At 32.3% G+C, this 24941-nt stretch overlaps 1 protein-coding gene across 2 annotated transcripts; it reads right to left on the bottom strand.

Moving 5' to 3' along the window:
* Positions 1–256: 256 nt before the first annotated feature.
* Positions 257–18888, bottom strand: LOC110606583 (NPC intracellular cholesterol transporter 1). Of its 2 annotated transcripts, XM_043953349.1 has the most exons (39): positions 18692–18887; positions 17611–17687; positions 17244–17343; positions 16830–16937; positions 15893–16009; positions 15310–15460; positions 14465–14712; positions 14150–14338; positions 13857–13933; positions 13665–13782; positions 13024–13107; positions 12326–12421; positions 12063–12164; positions 11503–11571; positions 10238–10333; positions 10050–10157; positions 9149–9262; positions 8615–8698; positions 8258–8386; positions 5871–6069; positions 5636–5779; positions 5490–5533; positions 5151–5234; positions 4985–5053; positions 4810–4886; positions 4392–4461; positions 3740–3889; positions 3488–3553; positions 3221–3365; positions 2982–3046; positions 2810–2875; positions 2383–2476; positions 2018–2054; positions 1829–1886; positions 1597–1707; positions 1254–1321; positions 830–896; positions 665–733; positions 257–576 (listed from the first exon to the last, which is right to left on the bottom strand). In XM_043953349.1, the coding sequence occupies exons 1-39, from the start codon at positions 18722–18724 to the stop codon at positions 490–492; spliced, it is 3870 nt and encodes a 1289-aa protein (XP_043809284.1). In that variant the 5' UTR covers positions 18725–18887; the 3' UTR covers positions 257–489. The 2 variants fall into 2 exon arrangements, with proteins under 2 accessions (XP_043809284.1, XP_043809285.1); XM_043953350.1 differs by lacking the exon at positions 8258–8386 and having other exon boundaries at positions 18692–18888.
* Positions 18889–24941: the final 6053 nt, after the last annotated feature.

Below are 24941 nucleotides of genomic sequence, written 5' to 3'. Positions count from 1 at the left end.
TGTATTTAGTTTGTCGTTTGTTTACTATGTTCTTCCCTTGCTATGTTCCCTTTGTCCTTTGCAACAAGGACCCTTTCCCATAAAAAATTTGTCTGATTATTCGGCTGCTTTTGTTTAGAAGAACAGAAGTTATGCGTGTTCTCGCTTAGTTCCCTAGTTCATACACATACATGTACGCCAACGAGATTTACAAATAGACCAAAACAATTGGAAAAAAAAAATCTCCAAAATTGGTAGACCAGCTCATTAACACGCATTGGCAATCACAGCTGCATCAGCTAACTTTACATTCTTTTTTTATTTTTTGAAACTCGACAATTTTCTTCTATTTTGAAACAAACGTTGTATACATGTCAGAAGCGATATCTATATATATATATACTTTTTTTGCACTAATTATACATGTAACTTTAGCACCTCGAGGAGTCTTTTTTTACGAAGGAAAAAAAAAAATACAGAAAGAGCCAAAGGTGCAGCAACTCCAGCTTCTCATGGCTGCAACGAAACTGATGGTCGATCTTCTGTCTTTTCAACAAGCTTACATCTTGAAGGCGGACCAAACATGCTTAAAACAACCTGCAAGTGGTTGTAATGACTTTACAAGTCCACGTCCATAGAGGCGCACATACAATGACTAAAATTGGGGGAAGATTAATAAACTTACAGGTAAGAATACAAGCCCATGCAAGAAACCGAGAAGCACCAGTGCCAGATACATTTGGAAGTAATACACCTGCAGAACATGTGAAGCCAAGATATTAAATATTACTGAGAGAATATTGAATTTGCATGTTTGATTCATTACTAAGCCAAGTGTAAGAACAGAGACCACAAAAATTTCCGTCCTAGAGAAGCACAGAACGAGCACACCGACTAGCTTTGTTAGTGTGATTCCACTGCAAAGTTACATCACAAGAACATAAAATTTGTCAAGGACATCATTACACAGGAAAAAAAAAATGTAGATGAGTTCATAAGAGAATAATGCTTGCAGCAGATCAACATCTTTGGTCTTTAGGCAGAAGACAAATGGTTTTTGCCATTCTTTTGGTTGTATTTTTCCTCCATTACTTGTAAATCTAGTTCTTCCTTGTGAGAGAAAATGTATTGCACCATGGGAAGCCAAAGACAACGTATTTACATGAGCCACAAAGCTATAGGTCATATACCAGCCTATTATAAATGTGTTACCCAAATACAAGAGATCTCAACAATCTAGATCGTATCTCTTTGACGAAGAGGAGAAAAAGAACCTGAAGACTGAAGCCCCCATTGTACCTAGTGCCTCCTTCACTCTTTGGTCTCTGTCTCCACTGGTAACCTGTACAAATATCGTGTAAGAACATGCAGCCAAAGCAACAAATGGGAAATAGTACCAAGAGAAAATTTAGACCAGAAAATATCAAGTTCCTACATTCAGAAACAGGAGAATTCCTTTATATGCTTTTTGTCAACTATTAAGTTTTTCCTAGAAAAACAAATAGAGGCTAAATCACAATATTTTGTTAAACATATCCAGATCCAGATGTAGGATAAATTTTAACTGAAATAAACAATATAGGCAATGAAAAAGGAGTAGGAGCAAACGATACTTACTGAGAAAGCATGTGTTATATGTACACAGAACTCGACAGAGATGCCCACTGACATGACAAGATTAACAACAGATACTGCATTCAGTTGTATATCCAGAATTGCCATCACACCCTGTGCAATCATGCAAGCAGGTAGAGTTTCATCTTGTAACCAGAATTGTAAACATATACAAAGAACGAGTATATTACAATAGATAAACAAAAATTAGTCATTATCAAGCAAGAAGAGGTACCATGAGATCCACGACAATCATTGCCAAAACTAGTAAAATGATTGCTGAGCTCCATAAACTACATTTAAACGACAAAAAGAACAAAAAATATATTAGCTCTTTCTGCCCCTTATGTATATGCATATCATATGTTGAACCACTGATCTTTTCTCAAGGAAATATTGCTCAAGGGCTGAAGAGAATGCTGACCTGCATGTGATAACTAAACAAACAACAAATACTGCACCTGCCATGCCACCAAATAATCCAGTCAATGAAATGACTAAAAGTTTTAACAATGCAGAAATAGTACTACAGAAATCCATAACACTATTTGTTTTGGTTTTAAAAGACACCAAAATTACGCATGAAAACATTAAAATGCCAACAGATCAACCAGCTACTAAAAATAATGCAGCTTTGTGTATAGCAAGAAACATATAAAAGATGGCATTTTTATCAAGAATGTTCAGGACTAAATGATATATAATTGTGCAAGATATTACAGATCAATGATGTCCTGAGAAAATTGGAATACATTAATTGTTGAGCGCCAGCCCCTAAAACTTACTTACCAATTGCAATAGCCAGGTTGATCAATGCTGTCTTCCATATATCAAGATATTGTTCAAAAAACATATAAAACACTGAATAAGGGAACACCTCCATCTGCACCAGAAAAAAAAAATGTTATTTGACTGAGCCTTAATACTGACACAAAGCTAACGCTGTCAAATATTGTTTTGCAATACACCAATCAGCAATGAGCATGAATGGACAAGTCAAGTATTTTTATGGATCAGAAGGCCAGGAGGATCAACGATTTCACTTATTATTATTGGAAGTAAAAACCTAGTGATAGCAAAATAAAAATATCAGCTTCCAAAACTGAAACAGAGAAAAAATTAATGCAAAAAAATCTGACCAGGAAAGCTTGATACATTTCAATTGCAAGCAATATGAAGAAGATCGTGAAATCAACTACCAGAATTGAATTCTTACCTTTAAAGAGTCAGACATCCTTGAACTGAACTCTTGAGCAGCCTTCATTGAATTGACATAGTCGATCTAAAGAAATGCAGCCCTTGTAAGTGACAAAGCACTTGATAAAAAAGAAAAAGAAAAAGAAAAAGAACACATATCATGCATGTTATAACATCAGAAAACCCATCACCTGTTTGTTGAGAGGTGTATGATATGTGCGGAAGGATGATGCCTGAATAACGCCATCCTCATAGCCTGATCACACAAATGTTAAGAATTCACACCTTATCGAAATAACATATTGCCATATGACATCAAAACACAAAAGGCACAAAGTAAAATCTTGAGTATGATTGCATGCAGGAATTTCCTGAATTTTTTTTAAATGGATTTTAACCAATAAGGGAATGAATATCCAGTTAGACAAACCTTCCAGTTCCACACTGCTGGTGTAAGCACCATGGCCCCCTTTAGCACAATCAGCAGAAGGCAAAGCATTGAGGAACCATGGGAGTTTATCCCTAAATTGTGCTGTAGATGGACGATCATTATTCAAATCTGAATGTCGGAAACACTGAAAAATTCCAAAATTGTTATTAAATGAACCCTCTTTCATCTAAAATGACACATGGTTTACCTAGAAGGCAATTAACAATATATATATGATATTTCCCTAGTGTATGCTATGTAGCTTACCGTGGTACAATCTTTGCAAACTCCACTGGGGTCACAAGAACCTGAATCAGAGGAACAGCAAGGAGGCTGGAAAAAAAAAATCAACTATAGCATATTAAGAGGTAGGAATTGCAAATATAGATAATGATATCTCAAAAGAGTAGAAAAGTTAGATATCCAGAAAAAGGCCAAGTAATGTCACTACAATATTAGGATTCACAAGTCCACACCAACATTTATAATTATAAGTTAAATGTTGAGCAAGATGATGACCTGATCATCAGGAGGACAATAACTCCCATTTGTGAACTTCCGACAGCAACCAAAAGCTTCTGGAGATATCCATACAAGAAAATCATCAAGCCATGAAGCAGCAGGCTTAGCAATATAGCTGGACTCAGGCGTCAAGGATGCTCTAGCAATCTAAAAAAGCAAGAAGATAAAAGCTAATTGTCAAAGAAAACACGTCCAAACAAAGGTAAAATTTAGCAAGAGGTAATGTCATGCTTAGAAGTAACATAGACTTTCACAAGAATTGAAATGTTATCCTCAGTTTCAAATTTTGTGTTTATGGTTACAGAATTTAGTTTTAGGATGTAATTGAAAGATTCTGAAAAATAAAACAAAAGAAAAAATTTCCAAAATTCAAGCTTAGAAGTATATCTCAATAGATCCTCTACCATTTGTTCATGTAGGATATATACTTGCACCATCACTACAAAATGCCATATCAAAAAAATAAAAAAGTGAACTGCAGACATGCCTTTCCACTATTGGATTCTTAATCTTCAATAAATTAACATCAAAACCATAAACCAATCAGTATGAGGAAATATTAACAAAGATGCCAGATGAAGACATCTGATATGAAAAAATGACATAGAATCCACGCGTTAATCAGAGTCGAAAAAGAAGGAAGGTTTACCTCATTTAAAAGAGAGTCTGAATTACACTGGCTAATGGAGCACAACTGATTTGTATGTCTTGATTCTGAGCTGAGGAGCAGAGCACCATCAGTTTGAAGAGCTCAAGATATGAAAGCATTAATACTAAATTTTTTGTTAACAATCTTCCCTTGAAATGACAACTAAATCTTCAATACTTTATACAAGGAGGCAATCGGGGATTCAGAATCTAAATACACGTTCTAAAGCAAAAGTAGAAGCTTGGACTAAGAAGCATGTTCTACCAAATTCTTCAATAATCAAGGAACAAATAGTATGTTTATAAATTGTCAACCAACAAAAGTGAACCTAAATCCAATATTAGGGGGATAAAGAATAAGCAAATATCAAACTGGAAGCCAAAGGAAAATCTCAGAAAATGAAAGAGAACTGAATTACCTGTAATTATAGTTCTTCACAACAAAATACAGGGGAGGACCAATTCTGAGATACTCTGAAGCATTATTAAAATAGCCCTGGGTGAAACAGAGTTGCATTTTGAATCAAGCAACAGATAGTACATCACAAAGGATGCATTTCACCAAGCTGCAAAAAAATTCTGAAGAAGTTAAACCTGAAGATAAGAGTCCCGTGGAAGAACAATCTTCTGATCCAAACCAGGTTCAACCCTAGTGGATAAAGCCTACAAGGTTCAGAAATGTGATAAATTAACTTGAGAGATAGAAAGACCTAAAAATTTGGAGAATTGGGAAGAATAGAATCAATCACAGGCAACTTACGATACTAGCCAATGCAAAGCCAATAAAGATGAAAATGACAACTATCTTAACTCCCCAAAGACTGAGCATGGGCGCATGGACCACCTAGCAAATACCAAAAAAAGCTCAACATATTAGAACTTATTGTAAGCAAAAAAAAACACCTATAAATTTATATAAACACATTATATTCACATTGGAATTCGAATCATTATATAATAATACTTACATATCTTAGATTACAGTCCTGCAAATCTAAATGAAAACATACATACTCACATAGTGCCAGTTGAAAATATAGAAGTAAGCTAGCAAAGGGACTACTTCCATGAACATTCCAGAAACGACTAAGTACATTACCTTCATATATCGAGCCAGCAATCCAGGCCTTCTCCCGCCAATGCCTAAGCTTTCATACAATATGCCAAACATGTCAAGTTTACAATAAGATATAAAATACAGGTCATTCATCATGTGAATACAACTTAAACAAGTCGCAGTTATACCTTTATCAGAGTCAGCATATGAAGAAGAAATTTTTAGACATGGAACACAGTCAACCCTCTTATCCTCTGCCCTTAAAAAGTCAAAAACTATCAAAGCAACAAAAGCAGTAACTTGCAGAAGGAAGTCCAAAAGAACGGCTAGTGCTGCAATAAAGAATGCCATAAAATGAAGTGAAAAATATCAAAATAGAAATCCCATGATTAGCATGTTAAAAAATGGATAAAAATATCTGACCAGCAAACATAGAAAACACACGACATGCTGGCATAGGAATAAAACTCCCAACTGCAAATGCTAGCACCTCAGATAGACTAGCAAGAGTTATAGATGGTCCAACTTCCACAAGTGCGTTGCTAATCCGTCCTTCTAGTGGCAACTCTAATGGCTGCCGCTTGACAGCATGCACCAATATACACATGTTGTCCACCCCTACCTGATATGATAGACATTCAGATAACATTTTCCATGAAAATTTCCAAAAATTTTTTGGTGAATAACCAAAATCATAGAAAAGTTATTCATTTTGTCATCTAATATTCAAATTAAAGAATTAAATATTTTCCAGAAAGAATATAGGATTTTGATTTCATTCATCATAAGTTTTTACATGAGTTCTATTGAATCCCACATCAGTTCTGGAAAGGGTAATGTGCCCCCATAGGCACTCCTCCACTTAAGCTAGCTTTTGGGTTGAGTTAGGTCTGACCCAAATTTAACATGGTATCAGAGCCTTCTCATCCGATGTTGGGCCTCCTATAAATATGTCACGCACCAGTAAAATTCTAGACGTGAGGGGATGTGTTGAATCCCACATCGGTTGTGTTATAGATTATAGGAAGTAAATATATTAATATAGGAAATAAATATTAATAGATGGGTTAGTTGCTTAATCTTAGGGATTGTATAATCATATACTTGATTTTCCTTCTTGTTTAGATACCGTCTTTTATATATAAATAGGTTGTAATCTTTATTATAAAATACAACAATAAAATATTATATTCCTACATGGTATCAGAGCCATTCTCGTAGAGATTTATTTTTTTTCTCTCTCGTCAAGTTATAAATTTTTTGAGACTCAGGATTCCTGTTCTTTTGTGTTATCCATCTAGGATAATATTTGTCTCTCACCGTTCACCTAAAGAGGATGCCAAAGTCGCCTTGCAGCTCTCTTGTCAGATTTGCGGTTCATTTGCCGTTTGGGTGTTAGGTGGAGGCTTTTTTTGATACTATTCATTTGGGTTACCCATAAATAGTAACTTTTGGAGACTTAGGGCTCTGTTTATTTGGTTTACCCATAAAAAGGTAATATTTGGAGATTTAGGCTCTGTTTATTTGGGTTACCCATAAAAGGTTAACATTTGGAGACTTAGGGCTCTGTTCATTTGGGTTACCCATAAAAGGGTAACATTTGGAGACTTAAGGCTCTGTTCATTTGGGTTACCCATAAAGGGTAACATTTGGAGACTTGGAGCTCTGTTCATTTGGGTTAGTCGTAAAGGGTAACATTTGGAGACTTGGAGCTCTGTTCATTTGGGTTACTCGTAAAGGGTAACATTTGGAGACTTAGGGCTCTGTTCATCAGGTATTGTTCACGGGAATTATTCATCGGACACTGTTCACGAGTACTGTTCACGAGTCACGAGTACTGTTCATCGAGTACTATTCACGGATTCGAAATTCTATTCATAGTAAGGTGATTAGTTTTATTAATCATTTTGAATTTGTTAAAGAATTAATGGAGTATTTGGAATTTCTACATTCTGGCAAAGGGAATATTTCTCATATTTATGATGTGTGTAAGGCGTTTTATCAAGCTGAGAAAATGTGGTCTCCCGTTCTAGTGCTGAACCTGAATGTCAAATCATGACAAAAATCGTTTGTGAAGTTTTGTGGGTACGTCAATTATTGGAAGAAGTTGGGTTCACAAATTCAGTATCGGTATCTGCTAAGTTGTATGGGACAAGTTGATTATATATGTAACAAGTTGGGTATGATTAACATTTATGCTCCAATTTGAGGGGGAGTGTCATAGATTATAGGAAGTGTTATAGATTATAGGAAGTAAATATTGATAGATGAGTTGGTTGCTTAATTTTAGAGATTGTATAATCATATACTTGATTTTCCTTTTTGTTTAAATACCGTCTTTTATATATAAATAGGTTGTAATCTTTATTATGAAATACAACAATAAAATATTATATTCCTACAGGTTGTGGACAGAGGTAATGTGCCTCTTATATGGACCACAGGCACTCCTCCCCTTGAGCTAGCTTTTGGGATGAGTTAGGTCTAACCCAAATTTAACAAGTTCAATATGCTAATGTCATAGTTGGCATGTTAGCCTAACTTGCCTACATTTGCAATTGCGGGTCCTACACATTGCAATAGAGAAATTTGATAGGACGGTCATTAGTTTTTTATCCTTGAGTAATAAATAAATTGCTCAGCAATAGAGAGGTAAATGTTCAATAAGAATTGGTAGTTCCTATTTGAACCTCATGCTTAATGATGGTTTGCAAAGACTAGGTAGATGAATATGTCATGACTCAAGGGAGATGATAGCTAGATCATCAAATCAAATTAAGGCTAAAAGAAGGAAAAAGGAAGAAACTTACTGCTAACACAAGAAAAGGAATGACTTCCATGATGATTAGTGTAGACTTTACTCCAATTGCACTAAACAATCCAACTGATCCGAGAACAGAAAGCATGACAAGCAGAACTCCAGAAAGACCAAGCAACACCTAGAATTCAACCACCATAAAACTAGAATGATTTGAAAAGTGCTAAAATTTTAATATAGGAAACCAAGCATTCATGGTGATGTGATTGGATAGCAATTTATGACACCATCAAGATGTACAAACTGCATGGGATGAACAGTTTCAATGGGATCAAACAATTTGAAATTGGATTACAATCTGTATTTAGAAACAAGGTTTAAACTTTAAAAGCTACATATAAGAATGTACCTTAGATGAAATGTAAAACGAAGACAAACGAGGTGTATCACCCAGAGTAAGAGAGATGTAGGCAAACATCACAAGATAACTTATCTGAAAAAAAAAACATAAAAACAACCAGCAAAGAAGTTACTTAGAAAAGGATACATGTGAAAATGCAACAGAATTTCAATCTAGTGGGGAAAAGAAAAAACTGAGACATTTTAAATTTCCAAGTCATGGATATAGTTCAGTGATTAGAAGTAATTTTAGCACTAACTTAAAAACTAATGTGAATATTTCTACAACTCAAGGAAAAGGTCACCAAACACCAAACAATTATGGTTCCACCAAAGAGAGTTATGAGGGAGAGAACTTAATCAGACACTCGCACAAGTTTGCAATATGCAATGACCCTCAATCTCAGAACAGCAAGCAACCTCTTGGCTGCAAGTCTAGGACTTACCATTGCGCGGAACAACTAATACCATTTTTTTAAACAAAAGGAATATAATTACTCCAATAAGCTATATGGAAAAAAAATTCAACCGGGGAGAAAATTACCAATATAGTGATTGCATCTGCAGTACTTTCTCCTTTTAGTTCTTCCTCAATAGAACTTTCCGATGAAAATGAGAGTGTAAGATTTTTCCGTTGGAACATTGGCAACAAGTCATCCTATTATACAGCATGTAAGATATTCAGATATAAATAAACAGAAAGCCTAGAACTATACTTCTGTCGCTAATTAAGTAAAAGATGACACACATGCATTACCACATTAATGAGCTCAACATTTGCATATTCAAGATAAGTTTGTCTCTAGAAATTAGGTTCCATTTATTTAATCCTAACTTTGATTCATTCCCTAAATAAAATAAATAACATCACTCACTATCAACCTTAATGTGATATGTTCAAGGTGAATTCCTAGTCATGTTACATTCTTCAGTTACACATGTTGGATCTTATGCCTCCTCTAACATGAATATAATTAAGTTGAGGATGAATTAGTAACATAAAGAACCTCCTTTCATACAATGTATACCATGCAGAAGTCGCCTTGTAATTCAAAATGATCAGAAAAGTCACCTTCTACAGAAGCACTTATAGAATTTACCGGAAAATATGAAAGAGAAAGAAAAAAAAGAACTCGTAGATTTTACACATCAACATCTTTTTTCCATGAAAAATTTTCCAAGAGACCAGCCAAACCAGATTTCTTGGTGCTAGAGATATACTTCATAGCACAACATAGAATTATGGATGTAAAATGCCATAAATTTACATTAAGAAATCCATATGATTGTAAAAATACTTTGATACCATTATGAATATGTTTTTGTAAATTAAAATGTGATACTGCATGGCAGACCTTGAACAAAGAGAACTGCACAAGGAAAAGTACATAAACAACCAATGAAATGAGGAAAAGCAAATCTTCACTAACCAAACAAATGCCTACCTTTGCCAACTGAATAAAGGCCTTCTCCCAAGCAACAGCTTTATCAATTTTATTCCCTTCTCTATCAACTGCATTGTTTACTGGATAAGTTACTATAAATGCAGAAGCCTGTCCAGAAAAATCATTACGAGATCGTCACATGCTCCAGACATATCTGTATTTGCTATTTTTACAAGGTAAATAACTACCTCTGAGTAATTGCTCCCTGAGAAACCTCCCAAAGCAGTGCTTGGATCAAGAGGGGCTTTAAAGGTACTCATACATTTGTCGGCAGAGGTATAATGCTGAAATAACACATATGACAGACAATCTAAAACAAAAGAAAAATAGAAGAGAGAGCTGGAAGAATACTTGAATATGAGATTAAATACTAGAAGACAAGCTCTTATACAATTCAGAAAAGTCAATGTGGATAAAATAATTCAGCCATCTTGATTAATGCAGGGAAAAAAGAAAAAAAAAAGCAAACTCTAGTTAAATAAATATATATCACTATCCAATGGAAATAAATATCACATTAAATGCAATGTCAATTATTTTAACATTGTTTGAGTTAAAGAACCACCGTAGAGTGGCTCATATTCAGAAACTTCCTGCATAAATGAAGACCTCGGAAATGGGGATGTGTGCAGAGCTGATTGTATTTTATCTGGCTACAGTTATTCCTATTCTTCCTAAGCATACTAATTGTAATGGGTCAAGGCTATTTTATACTGATAAAAGAAGCACGATGTATTTTGAGATCCTTGGATCTTAATTATAAAGAGGCACCTCAGGTATAATTTTGAATAGCAAGCAGGATTTTCTCATGAAGACAGAAACCATATTTTTGAACCACGAAAATCTGTCTCTCTTTGATTGTTTATATTCTCTTACACTCTTGTATTTGCGTGTGCACACATAATTTTCACAACAAACATTACCCAAAATGCCAATTACATTATCAAAGAAAAAAAGTTGTCTGGGGTTAAAGAAAAATTTAAATCAGAAGACCAGGTATAATGTAAGAAAGATATCTGCTTCCTTTAATAAAAAATTTGTCAACTTCAGATCCAGATATATATCAATAAGACATTAAGAGAACAAGGATAGTATGTCCAGTAGTTAGATTGGAAGCAAACAGGCTGTGCACAATCAACCTGTGAACATCATACCCAGCAACACAAGTTCCAAATTTGTAAGAATTCAATCTTCTCTAACCATCATAGTGCAAGTTTTATTTCTCCAACCTTCCAGGATGAATGAAAAAGTAAAATTAAAATTTTTTTTCAAAAAAAGCATAACAGTAATTTTCTTCTTCAATTGAATTGCTTATTATAGCTCCTTTTGTAACTAAAGGGCCCAAAAAGCATTAATGCCCACAAAAAGTGATGAAAATGCTAATCTTGCTAACTTATGAACAACAAAAATATGTTCTAGAGTTCCAAGAGAGACAAAGAATATCAAATTATACCTGCAAACAATAATGCACATGCTCAATTCCCCCATAATTGTCATAGTTTTGAGGATCCATTTGGAAATACTGGGTCACAGATTGAGAGAGAGGAGCATTAGACACAAAAGATGAGTACTTGAAAGGCATTGAAGATGTAATGTTGCATTAAAATAAATAACTTAAAAGCAAAAATATGAATAGAACATAGTAAAAGCAGGTTTACTTCAGGTAAAAACAGCTCAGAACTTCTTTTTGTTTATTGGGGAAGGAGAGTTGAAGAGTAAAAAAAAGGCAGGGAAAGAAAGGTTGGGATACATGTCAAGAAAAACGTTAGTGTGTCAACATCATCATAAGAAAAAGGAAATCTAAGAACATATTAGTAATTATTATGTGATATAAATATGAACATTGCATAGACTGCTAAGTGCTGATAGTAGCAAGCCATTCAAGGAATTATAAAATCTCTTAGTACCTTGGAGTGAACAAGAGAAAAACCTGTAAGTTTCATTACTATAATTTAATCACCAAAATGCATCAACAGTTTCACACCAACAAGGACAACCAAGGAAGAAAACAACCTGCAGAACACTTTGAGTTGCACAATCTTGGTCCAGTGGTTTCATACAGATATCAGTTAGAGATATTTTTGATCCAGAATAATTTGCACGAATTCCATCGATCTGTCAGAAAAGGTATTATTACAGTAAAACATTTTGAAACAAACACTACCAATAAGATAAGTCCAGAAAATTATGTAAACATCATGTAAAACTTGATTGAAGTTCACTGCCATTCACATAACAGTCTGATACATTCATGAAAGCAGACTAGACATGACTACCTTCTTTTGTACTTCAAACAGTAACTTTATATTTTCCTCTGTTATAATACTTGGTAATTTGCCATCCTCAGCATTTGGTGTGGTAGCCAGAATTAGCTGAAAGGGGGGAAATCATCAGCCTTAGTTATTTCCAAAAATTTTTAGTAGGACCATAATAAAAGGAAAAGGAAATTCCAAAGCTAAACTATAGATATAGAAACCAGTTCCCATGCAGATAGGCACCTACACTGAAAGCAATCAACATATAAGTTGTTTAGGGTGTAGCAAATACATGCACATCTGCACATGTAAAGTAATGATAGCAAATATGAGGCACAACATCCACAGAGCAGATAATGGCCAAATGAATCATTAGATTGCAATCCGCCCTGCCCCCCCTCCCTTCCACAAACACACAGAATCACAGTACAGTTTAGATATGAAAAATAAATGCATTACAAGATGCATAAGTCAGGATTTCTGAATGGAAAAAGGAGAGAGAGCAGAAGTCAAGTAGTTCACTTGTTAAGAGAAAAAGAAATAAAAAAGGAACAATTCAAAATTTTCCAAGTCCTTGAAAGTCACATCCAAGTTCTAGAATTGCCATCTAGAAGATCACGACTTGTCTACCACAAAACAAAAACATAATGATGAAACTGGCTATCATAAAATAAAGATATATAAACAAATAAAGCACATAAAAAAAATAAATGCAACACCTGCTCAATTCTGTAAAAAGGAGCTAGGTGGCTGTCAAAAAATTTTTTCTCCTCTGCAGCTTTACTCCCAGGCCCTACCCATAGCTGAAACAATGCATGAATCAGAAGTAATAATTATATGGAGAAACCAAGTATCGGTAAAAGCATGATAATTATATGTGAACATATTCATTTCTCAAAATTTACCATCCCAGTAAAATAAACTATCTCAACTTAAATTTATTAGTACATCTATCAATGACTTAATAAGGGGAAAAAAACACTACTGATCCACTACTAGACCTGATTCTTAAATAATTAAACAATTTACATATTATTTTCATGATTCTGTGATTTGCCACCAATGCATATTTTGCACTTGAAATACAAATAATGAATTATTTTCCTCCTTATTTACCATGTCTTATCAATAATTTCCTGTACAACAACTATTAAATACAGTACTTGTTAGATATATCTATCTCTTGAAACAATTTATACGTACTTCTATCTCATGCTGTTTTACTCTCCTACAAGTTATGTGAACAAATAATGCTGAGAATGAGCATCCACAAGAAGAAAGATTAGGTACACAAAAACCAAAAAGGAACTGTATCTGTTCATAGAGGGGGTGGGGGAGACCAATTTACACATAATAATACCTTCTCAGGTCGTGTTTCAACCTTAAAACGGATTAGACCTAAACAGAGCAGAAGAACTACAACCACAGAACTGCTCAACACAAGGGCAGGATGTCGAGCAACCCATGTTCCATATCTCCTGAACAAAAGTAATCCACAGGGTAAAAAAAATTCTGCTAAACCGATATTAGCATTAATGGGATAGGCAGTAACCTGTAAAATGTCGACATATATCCTTGCACAATTGAAAGCTGAACCCTGTTTCCAGTTTGTGGAGAATCTTCAAGCATCTGGTAATTAATAAGCCAAAATAAAAAGAAAACATGAGTCCTAAAATGAAATTGGCCAGAAAGTAAGAAAAGAACAAGAGGCCTACAAAATTTTTCACTTCTTAAAACATTCACATAATATGCATAAATCTCAAATTAATCCATTCTATCAGATTTATTCACTTTAATGAGGAAAAAATAGCTACTAGAATTTCATTCAACAGAAGGAATTGAGACCTGCATGGGGAGATTCTCATCCTTCCTCCTAATAACAGAATGGAAGTCACCAATATCCATGCTATGTTGCATTGGTTTCATTCCAGAAGTTTGGTTCCTTTCTCTTTTTTGATGAAAGAGACCCCACCCCAAAAACATTGAAACCAACACGATATAAAGGATTGTTAGAGTAAAGTCAATGCACTTGGCCTGCAGAGGTTGAACAGGGAAACTAAATTAGAAACATATATAGACAAACAAATAAATAAAGAAGAATACTCGAATGCTTATCCAATAATAAAAACTTTCCAACAACCTGGATTCCTCTGTCCTCACCTTAATAGATCCAATTCTAACAGAACAGGAAGATTTCTTATGCTGAGGAGGAGGAGCTGTACTGGTACAAACAGGAGAAGATGGGCAATCACCACAAGAACAGCCCAGTGAAGTATCAGCACATGAATATGTAGATACATTCATAGGTTTCATTCCTGAAGGCTCGGGAACAATTGACTTGAACGTAATGGCATAAGGTGAGCCTGGTAGATTTGGGGCTGCACGTCTACCAATAAATGCGTACCACTCTGCCAGAAGTAATCATGGCATAAGCACTAACAGTTATCCAGAAATGCAGACAATCATACACAACAAACAAGCAACTGGGAATTGCAATGAAAAGGACAAAAATGTCTACTTCTTCACCTCATGAATTTTAAATGCATAAAGAATCATATGATTGTACATGCAACAAAAATACTGAGCTACCTAGTTCCCAATAATGAGATGATCAACTGCTAGCAATCATCCATCAATACCAGCTAAACCAATAATATAAGTAGCAAAGACTAAAGATCCAAAGAAAGCTTTAAGCAACCAATTGAGCAAAGAACCACCCTCACTTGTCACTAAAGAACCTCATCGAAGGACATTCAAGATTGTTAATTAAAATAAGCGTTTAGCACGTCAGAACATTTCATTCCATAAGAATAAAACTCACTTAGATAGACTAAGCAATTGTTGCTCATTCTGACCTTTGATCATACTTACCAAGAAAGGATAAGGTAATTGGTGAACTGTGTGTGCATGAGAGAGTGAAAGGTAGGGAGGAGAGAGGGGGAGAGAGAGAGAGAGAGAGAGAGAGAAGGAGAGAGATGATTACAGTTTTCAAATTATAAATTTACCTTTAAAATTTTGAGCACCAGCACCAATGAAGTTTAGAGCTCGAGTATTCATAGTACCAAACTTTACATCCTTGCAAGATTCATATAACCCCTCACCAAAAGCATCTGCTACATAAAAATCAATTCCATCCACTGTGAAATTGTTTTTAACCTGAAAAAAAAATAGAAAAGCTTTATAAGCATAAAAAATGATGTGTCTGTCTCCAAGAAGAAGTGTAATGGCAATCAACTCAAATGAACCCATGATCCAAAGGCATTTTGAGAAATTAACAAAATAAAGAATATACAAAAGTAGCACTGAAATGAAAAATACAAGGATCATTATAAATCATATATCTCAAATATATCATGATCCTACAGATCTAAGCTATTTAACCTGTTAATAAGATAATTATCAAATAACATTGCAAATTCATATATAAAGGTTACATTCAACTCTCAGCTCCATTCCAATTTCTAAAAAAAATTCTTTGCTGTATCATAAATGAAAACAAAGTGGCATGCAATGCTTCATGGGTCATGATTAGGAGAGCACATAAATCACTTTAAAAACTTGAAAGATTGATGGGTGAGCATTGCTAACCTTGGAAATAGAAGTCACATTGATAAATAAACTCTGATGTGGAGAGCAGGTAAGCTCACAGAAAAAATTCAAAAAGTTCCGTAAGCAAGCTGGACAGCCAACAAGAAAAGGAATGGCCTGCAAAACAGACATTAATTTGGTTGTGTACATAGCATAATTTGGGGAGAGGGTGGAAAGCATGCAAAGGAATTGCAATCTCTTAGCTGATGATATTGAAGTGGAACACAGCTCATGATTCTCCAGCAAGACCTAAATATCTAAATAGAAAACCGAATGCACAAACTCCTTAGCAATTAAAATAGAAAAATGAACGGAGACTGTGGAGAATGATATTTGATGAAAGGGAGTCTTACGCTAACAAAAGGAGACAGAAGAGGAGTGAGACTTTCAAGGAAGGACTAGAAAACATTTACTTATCCTTGGCCCTTGGGACAAAAGTTTCAGAGCTTCATCGAAGATATTTGTGTTGACATTGGATATTGATGTGGACTTGATGTCTAATAGAGCTGAAAGGTGAAAAATGATCCATATAGCCAACCCAACTAGCTAGGATTAAGGCTTTATTGTTATTGTTGTATTTAAACTAGAATATGAATCTAGCCATCCAAAAAGAAACGAGCTTAAAGAATATAAATTGTTCAAAGATTCAGTAGCAGAATCTCTTGTTTAAACATGATGGACACCATGCCCAGTACTGGAATAATGGACAGCTGAGATCCCTCAATACAGACACTGCCTTAGATGCAAACTACAATTAGAGGACCAAGAGCTACAATCATTCTCCATAAAAGAAGCAAAAAAAGTCAACTGGTCTAAAATCGTATTCATTGGCAGTAAATAACTCCAACTCCAAATGCAAAATCTTTTAACTTAGCAAAAATAAAGAATATCTGTCATCAGACAGAACATTACTGCCAGAGTTTCTAAGAGTTCTTACTGGCTGCACTTGTGATCGTAATGTCTCAAACTGCGGTTCTGTGCAACACACATTGCCAGTGATTGTTGGGCACAAACTTTGGATCTTTTGTGAAAGCAAATCATCTGGCTGAGAAACACAGAAGTAATGTAGTATTTACAAATATAGCAGGCTAATATAAACTTCGAACTTGTAGAAACCAAAGGAAAAGCACCATCGTACTCATGAAAGGCAGAAATGAAACAAAAAGATGACACAACTACAGTGACTTGTGTAAAGGAAAAAAAAAAAGAAGAAGAAGCAAAACGAATAAAAGTCGGGTAGTAGTAAATGAACTTCAGGAAATATAGTAAACAAGAAACTTCATGATGTGAACACATCACAGCAGAATCATCAATCAAGGATACAAATAATAATTAAAGTCCTACAATATACCTTCACAGACGGAGAACCGTGAGGACAATTCAGTACTTTCCCGTCATCACGTGCTCCACAGATACCATACATGGCACAATATTCTTCAGAACGTCTTTCCCTAAACAATTGGAGAGTGGGAAAGTATTAATTCCTCAATTCAACTAGAAGATCAACAAAATCCAAAAATAATTTATTTTCTTTAGCACGTCTCATGAAATTAGAGATGAGAGTTGAGAAATATATATATATGGCCACTGACCATATAAGAGTTCCAGGGCTGAATAACTCTAAATTACAATAAAGCTTATGTTGAGTTGCAGGTCTACAAAATTATTTTTAACATAAAGCTTTCACATAAATAAACATTATTAAAATAACGCCTGACCCAGATTTGGCATTGGATGTCAAAAGCAATCGTGTATCGAACCCCTCCGCACAGATTATAGATGCAATATGGAGAACCTGAAACACAAAATTCAAAATGGACTGAGATCCACCACAAAAATGGCAATACATTCCATTTAAATTCCAAAGCTACTAACTAAAAATCTAAACAAAATATGTCTGCACACGTAACGCTGCATAAAGATGATAGATAATATCCAAAATTACAAATTGAATGGCGCACATTTTTTTGTCTTTTTTTTTTTTTTATCTTAAAACAATTATTAAAGAATGTGTAAATATTCATTTCAGTCACCAGTATCTGAGAAAACAGAGCAAGATAGATAAAGATTATAAAGTTTTTTTTTTCTAAAATAAAATAAATAAATAAACAAATACAGAAGAAGAAGTTAGATAGGAAAATTTCATCTTCAGTTTTCATGACCCCTTGACAATTCATTGGTAATGCTGAAAATGTAATACTGCTCCTTCCGTATGAAAAACAAAGAGTTCCTCTTTAAGTTTGAAAAAGCAAACTTCTTTCTATCCCCAAACTTAACAAACGACAATTTATTATCGCGTGAAGTTCTTTTCAATTAAAAAGAAAACTATAAGAAAAATAGAAATTCTACAGAAATACACTCTTTCGCTTAAAGAGAGAAACACATAATTTCAGTTCTCTCCAAATTTTCTATTTAAAATCCACAAATAGGAATGACGTGCTCATTTCTCTCTATATACATAATAGTCGGCTGACTGCTTTAACTGAGAAAATTTGGGAAAACCGAAACAAACAATAAAGTCGAAACAGAAGAGCGAGTTTGTTTTTACTCTGCTTTCCTACATTTCTCAAAATAAAAACAAAAATTCCGAAAAAAAAAAGAGCAGGATACAATTGTAGTTATAGAAAACTATTTCAAAGCAGAACGAGAAGTTGAGAAACAGAGCAATCGTATCACATCTTTCAAAATAAAACAGAGAAACTTCGCATGAAAAAAAAGGGGGGGGGGGAAGAAAAGGAAAAATAAGCTAAAAAATGGAAGAAAACAATGAAGAAATCAAAATGGAAGCTGAGAACTAGCCTGGAACAGAGAAATCCATAGCAGAAGCTTCATTGCAAGCGAGACACAGAATACTGATTAGTGAATGAGAGTGCACATAGGAGAGAGATACAGAAGAGGAGAAGGAGACAGAGGGAGAGAAATCAGAGAGAAAAAAAGGCGAGCTTGTTGGTTTGGTATGGTGAAGGAGTCAAAAAGTAGACTCAATTTATAGTTGCTGAGAAGAGAAGAGAAGAGAGGAGAGGGAAGTATAAGTAGCAGTGTTCAAGTAACCGCTCGTCCACGGCCCAAGTTAATACTTAGTTGTCGTATGTCGTGAGATGTTCCTTTCATTTACGTAATTACCCCTTCCTTTCGGGTGCTTGTCATATAAATATTAACATACATCCAACAATTCCTTGCGAAATTGCGTTACATAATTAATGCTAAGTTGGTGTCGATTTCTTTTACTTTTGTTTTTTTAAATATAATAAAAAAAAAAGTTAGACTGAAAAACTTTTAATTCGTGGAATCTAAAGTATAGAATTAAAATAAAGATAGTATTTTTGATAAGGAAAAAAACAGAGAGAAAATGAAATTATTAATGAGGTGAGTGGATATTAGATATGGGAAATGGTAATAAATGGAGGAGGGATTCAGTAGTCAATTTGCGAATGTGAACTTGACTTGCTCATTTATAACTTTGAAGGTCCACACTATCCTTCTCCCTAACACTATGCTGCTCTCTGCTCACCACTGAGTTGAGTTGAGTTGGTGACTGAAAATGACACCTTCATTCACTCTCTTTCTGTTTTCCTATGGATTATCTCAAATCTTTCCTCAATACTTTAATTTTCACAAATAAATTAAATATTTACTTATATAGTGCATGGTGGTTGAATGGCTTATAAGAGGAGGGCACATTATCTGTAACTACCCCACTTAGGACTAGACTGTTTAGATGGATGAAAATTTTCACACAATTCTTACTTTTTCGAGTAAGAAATAGGTATGTGGAATAGTTTGTATTTCAAATTGAATCGAAAAAATTAAAATTAAAATTTAAAAATATTAGAAATTAAATTAAATAAATTATTAATTATATAAATAAATTAAATTAAAATTGATTAAAATTAATTTAATTTAGTTTGATTATATTAAAATTAAAATTTATAAATTTAATTTGTTTAAATACTATTAATTGGATTGTGTACGAAAAATAAAAATAAATTTAAGATTAGTATAATAGTATATAATAAAATTGATTAATTCAGGTAATTGATTATTTAATATGTTTAAATCGAATAAAAAATTATATAATATAAAAAATACTAATTGAATTAAATTGAATGTTTTGCGAAATTGAAATTAATTGATTTAATTTAATTTTTTAATTTAAATTAAAATATGTTTTTCTCTAATAAGAAATTAAGAAAAAAAAAAGTAGATACTTAAATATGGGTATACTCGACCATTTGAATTATAGTAGTTAAAATAGTCTATATGAATTTAATAATATATATGAAATTCTAATAATTTTATATTTATGTATGAGAAGAAATAATAATAAACTCAAATTGGGGGTAGACATCCCCACAATTGGCGTGCGAGCACAAAGTCCACATTTACAATTTGGGGGGTAAAGAGTGTATTGACACATATCCATTCACTTGATTTCGTGTAGTCACTCGTCTTGACTTGTTTTGCTTGTTTTTTATTTTTTATTTTTTTTGTGGTGAGTTGAATGACGTCATAATTTAGAGGGGGGAGAGAATGGTCAAAAAGGAGGTGGGTGGCTTATTAAATGAGTACGGTTAGATGTTGGGGATGCAGATTTGAAGACCAAAAAGACAATGAGATAGGGAGACAGATTAGCGTATTTACAATAAATTGCAAAGGAGGGTGGCTTTACAAATTAGAATTGTTGATTTCTGAGTTAGTGGGATTAATGATGACAGATTCTAGTTCTAGATGCTGGGCCCCGATAACAAGAAAGTAGCTGGAGTGACCGGAGGTTTCAATTCCATCCAGCCTGACTTATTTCATTTTTATTTTTTTATTTCAACTAGTTATAAACATAAATTTATGTATATAAATAAATTTGAATTGGTTATGGATATTAATTTATAATCTCCAAAATTCAATTATATACTATAAAAACTCCATGTAATTCATTTCTATTTTTAAGTTGGCTTCAAATCAGAATTAAAAATGGTATAATATGATTTAGAATAATTTTGATTTAGTGTGGATTTTGTATGAATATATTCAAATTAAAAATGAATTTATTGCTTTTGGGCTTTTGTGGATCCCTTTATCTCTTTTGGTTGGTTATAAAATAGAAAGAAATGAAATGGCATTCATAGTAATGATAGCTACGGGTCTGACGTTATTATAGCCATCGGCGCCACGCCTCGATCATGCAAAACGCCCACGCGCTACTTCTTCCTCATCCCTCTTGGTTTATTGACTCATTCTCTCTCCTCTGCTTTTTTTTTTTTTTTTTTTTATAGATTCAATAATTTATTAAATTTAAATTTATTTAATTAAAATGTTATTATATTTTATAAAATTCATTTGTTTAATTAAATATGATTAACTTGTAAAAAAAAATCAGTAATTTAATAGTAATAATATTATATAAGAAATAACGATCAGCAATGAAATAGTAATTGCAGCAGTGTTATGTGCATTTACCCATTGTTGAGTGCTCAAACTTTATTTTCCCTTTTTTTTTTTTTTTTTTTTTTTTTCTTTTCATCTGTTTTTGAAATCCATTTTGTTTTAATTTACATTTTTACAACCGATGCAATGCCGTATGTGTAAAGGAGCCTCTGCACGTGACAAGCTCGTCCAATAATTGCCATAAATAAATTAAACTCACGTGATTTATTTTTCTTTTGAGTGGCAATATAAAGTATATATATATATTTAGTTTGCTGTCGTCATAATTAAGTAATTTAAATAAGATTAATTGTTATATGTAGAGAAAATACTTGATTGAGTAGCACATATATATATCTCTCTCCAATACCAAAAGTTATATAAAATTTCCCTTCTATCCACCAAGTAACGCCCACATATTCTTCTAAATTTTTTTTTAACTTTTTAAAGTATTTAAATAGTTTTACTATAAATAAAAAAATTATAATTAAATTAAAAAATGTCTTTATTTTAAAATTATTTAATTAAAATATTTTATAATTTTATTATCAAATGAATTTTACTATTTAATTTATGTATTTTTAACTATATATATATTCATTTCTTATAATTTTTATCATTTTTCAATTCAAAAAATTTATTTCTCATGTTTTTTGACATTTAATATTCTAAATAGTAAAATTATTTTTAAATTATTCACTCATTGTCTAAATTAATTTTGTACACTATTTTTAATATTAAAGATCACATTTAATATAGATTAAATAGAATTATATATTACGAGAATAATTTTTAATTTTGTATTTAAAATTTACATTAGATCACCGCTAATAAGTGTATATCTCATTTATATTAAATTAAATGAGTTGAATTTTAATCCCTCTTATTTATTTTATTTATCATTCTATTATATTAAATATGAAAAAATTGATAAATTAATAATATAACATCATTCTCAATCCATTTAAAAAAAAAACATCATTCTCAATGTTGAATCAAACGTTATGAAAGAATTTTTTATTTTGTTATTCCATGAAAAAGTTTATCATTAATTTTATTTTGTTAACCCAACATTAAACATATTCTAAGAATGGTAAAAAAATTTTAAATCATTTAATTGTAAATTTATTTATGCGATTCAAATGAATTATATATTAAATTATTTAATTTTTAAAAAATAAAATTTATAGACTATTTAAATTAAAAAAAATAATATTTAAAACTAAAAATTATAAATTTAATAGATAATAGATTAGATAATTTAAATTTTAAACAATAAATAATAAATAAAAATCATTATAATTTAACTATATTATTTTATTAATTTTTATAAAAAATATTTTTTATAAAATTTATTATATTTAAAATAAATAAAATTAAAAATTAATAAAAAATTATGAAATGAAAAAAAGTAATATACATGAAATCAGCATTATGTTATAAAATTTTTTCTAACCAAGATTGGACTAGCTTCACTGTCTACATTTATCATTTCCCATTTTCCCGGTTTTTATTGCTCGCCACATACTCCAAAAAAAGTAATTAACTAAAAAAGGACAACCTATGTAGCTTTAATTAACATTAATTACACATTCACAAGATCAAGGCTTAGTTTAATTTAAAATATCTATTTTTGGAGAATTTAATTTTTTAAGAAAAAATATAATTTAATATGTCAAGATTTCATCTATCAAAAAGTTTGAAATTCTCCTGCTAAATTACTCCAACCAAACATACCAAAAAGCATAATTTCAAACCTTCAGTAAATAAATGTTTATTTATTGGCCAGGGAACTGTGTGGTCCGTGGATTGTAGAGAGGAAGTGGGACCTTGTGCTCTCGGAAAATTAATAACTTTTCCAACTTTGGGATGAAAATTACATGTTCATCTTCTCCAACATTGTAAAATTGCACCAATTCTTTTTTTAACCAATGCAAAGGTTACGTTTAACAATGTCCACATGCAAGTACATTTATAGAGATAAATGGTATGAAAAAAATATGAGTCCACACAATCAAAATCCACAAATCAAAAAATTCAACTCAAACCAATTCTAAGTCACAAGCCGAATTAGCACCACTAGAAACCATTGCTAGAGAATAAAATCCAAATTAGTGAAAAACAGCCATTGGCGACTAGCTCTTAGAATTCAAAAAGGCTAAGCAGCACAAATTTAAGCCAACAACAATAAAAATAGACCACCATGAGAGAGATAACAGAGCTCACAACGATTTTTACCTATGAATGCATGTATTAGTGGATATAGTGGTAGCACATGCAAGACTTCTCAAATAACAATAAATATATCTTCAAATAAAAAAGAGAGATTTACAATTTAGTTTATGAGTATTATCATTATTAACAAGTCAGTCCCTATATTTTTAAAAACATATTAAAACATCCTTATATTTTCTTTCGCCAACGAAATAGTTATTCTGTCATTTTTTCCGTTAAAATTAGATAAATGAGAAGAGATAAAATTTTTAAAATTCAATTTTACCCTCAAATAAAATCCTTTATTTAGTTATTGGATATTGTTATTATTAACAAATTAGTCCTTACATTTTCAAAAATCTATTAAAATATTTTTATATTTTTTCATATCTATTAAAACGTTCTTATCATTTCTTTTCGTCAATAAAATAGTCTATATCTTTTCTCATATCTATTAAAACGTCGTTATCGTTTCTTTCCGTCAACGAAATAGTCCTTTCTTATCGTTTCTTTCCTTTAACGAAATAAATTTCTCATCGTTTCTTTCCGTCAACGAAATCGTCATTCCCTTTATTTTTAGAAATATATTAAAACGTCATTATCGTTTCTGTTTATCAATAAAATAGCCCCTATCTTTTCTCACATCTATTAAAATGTCCTTATCGTTTATTTTTGTCAACGAAATAGTCCTTATCGTTTCTTTTTGTTAATGAAATAGTCCTTATCTTTTCTTTTCTCCTCCTCCTCCGAAAAAGAAGAAAAAGAAGAAGAAGAAGAAGAAGAAGAAGAAGAAGAAGGAGAAGAAAGAGAAGAAGGAGAAGAAGAAGAAGAAGGAGAAGAAGAAGAAGGAGAAGAAAGAGAAGAAGGAGAAGAAGGAGAAGAAGAAGAAGAAGGAGAAGAAGAAGAGAAAGAAGAAAAAGAAGACAAAGAAGAAGAAGAAGAAGAAGAAGAAGAAGGAGAAGAAGGAGAAGAAAGAGAAGAAGAAAAAAAAGAAGAAAAAAAAAAGAAGAAAAAGAAGAAAAAAAAAAGGAAGAAAAAGAAGAAAAAGAAGAAAAAGAAGAAGAAGAAGAGAAATAAGAAAAAAAAAAAAGCAAAAGAAGAAGAAGAAGAAGAAGGAGGAGAAGTAGAAGCAGAAGAAGCAAAGAATGAGGAAGAATTGATGAAGAAAAAAAGGAAAGAGGAGAAGGAGGATGAGGAAAATAATGGGAGTAATTTAGTTTTTTACTATATTTTTAACGGTAAAAATAGATAGAATAATTATTTTGTTAACGAAAATAAAAGATAAGTACGTTTTAATAAATTTTAAAAAATATAGGGATTGATTTATTAATAATGGTAATACTCAAAAATTAAATCTCTCAATAAAAAAATATATAAATGGCAACAAAATTTCCTTAACGAATAAAGCATGAGG

Source organism: Manihot esculenta, chromosome 18, assembly GCF_001659605.2.
Source record: "Manihot esculenta cultivar AM560-2 chromosome 18, M.esculenta_v8, whole genome shotgun sequence".
NCBI classification, from domain to species: Eukaryota; Viridiplantae; Streptophyta; class Magnoliopsida; order Malpighiales; family Euphorbiaceae; genus Manihot; species Manihot esculenta.
This window is presented reverse-complemented; position numbering and strand designations above follow the sequence as displayed.

Bases quoted from the DNA above. Each gene is read 5' to 3' on its own strand.
- LOC110606583 (XM_043953349.1), bottom strand. From the start codon at position 18,724: ATGAAGCTTCTGCTATGGATTTCTCTGTTCCAG. The intron at 14,339-14,464 runs GTGAGGACAGAG...CAACCTCTGCAG, and splicing joins TTAGAATTGGATCTATTAAG to GCCAAGTGCATTGACTTTAC. The intron at 12,165-12,325 runs GTAGTCATGTCT...CTTTTCTGACAG, and splicing joins TGTTTGAAGTACAAAAGAAG to ATCGATGGAATTCGTGCAAA.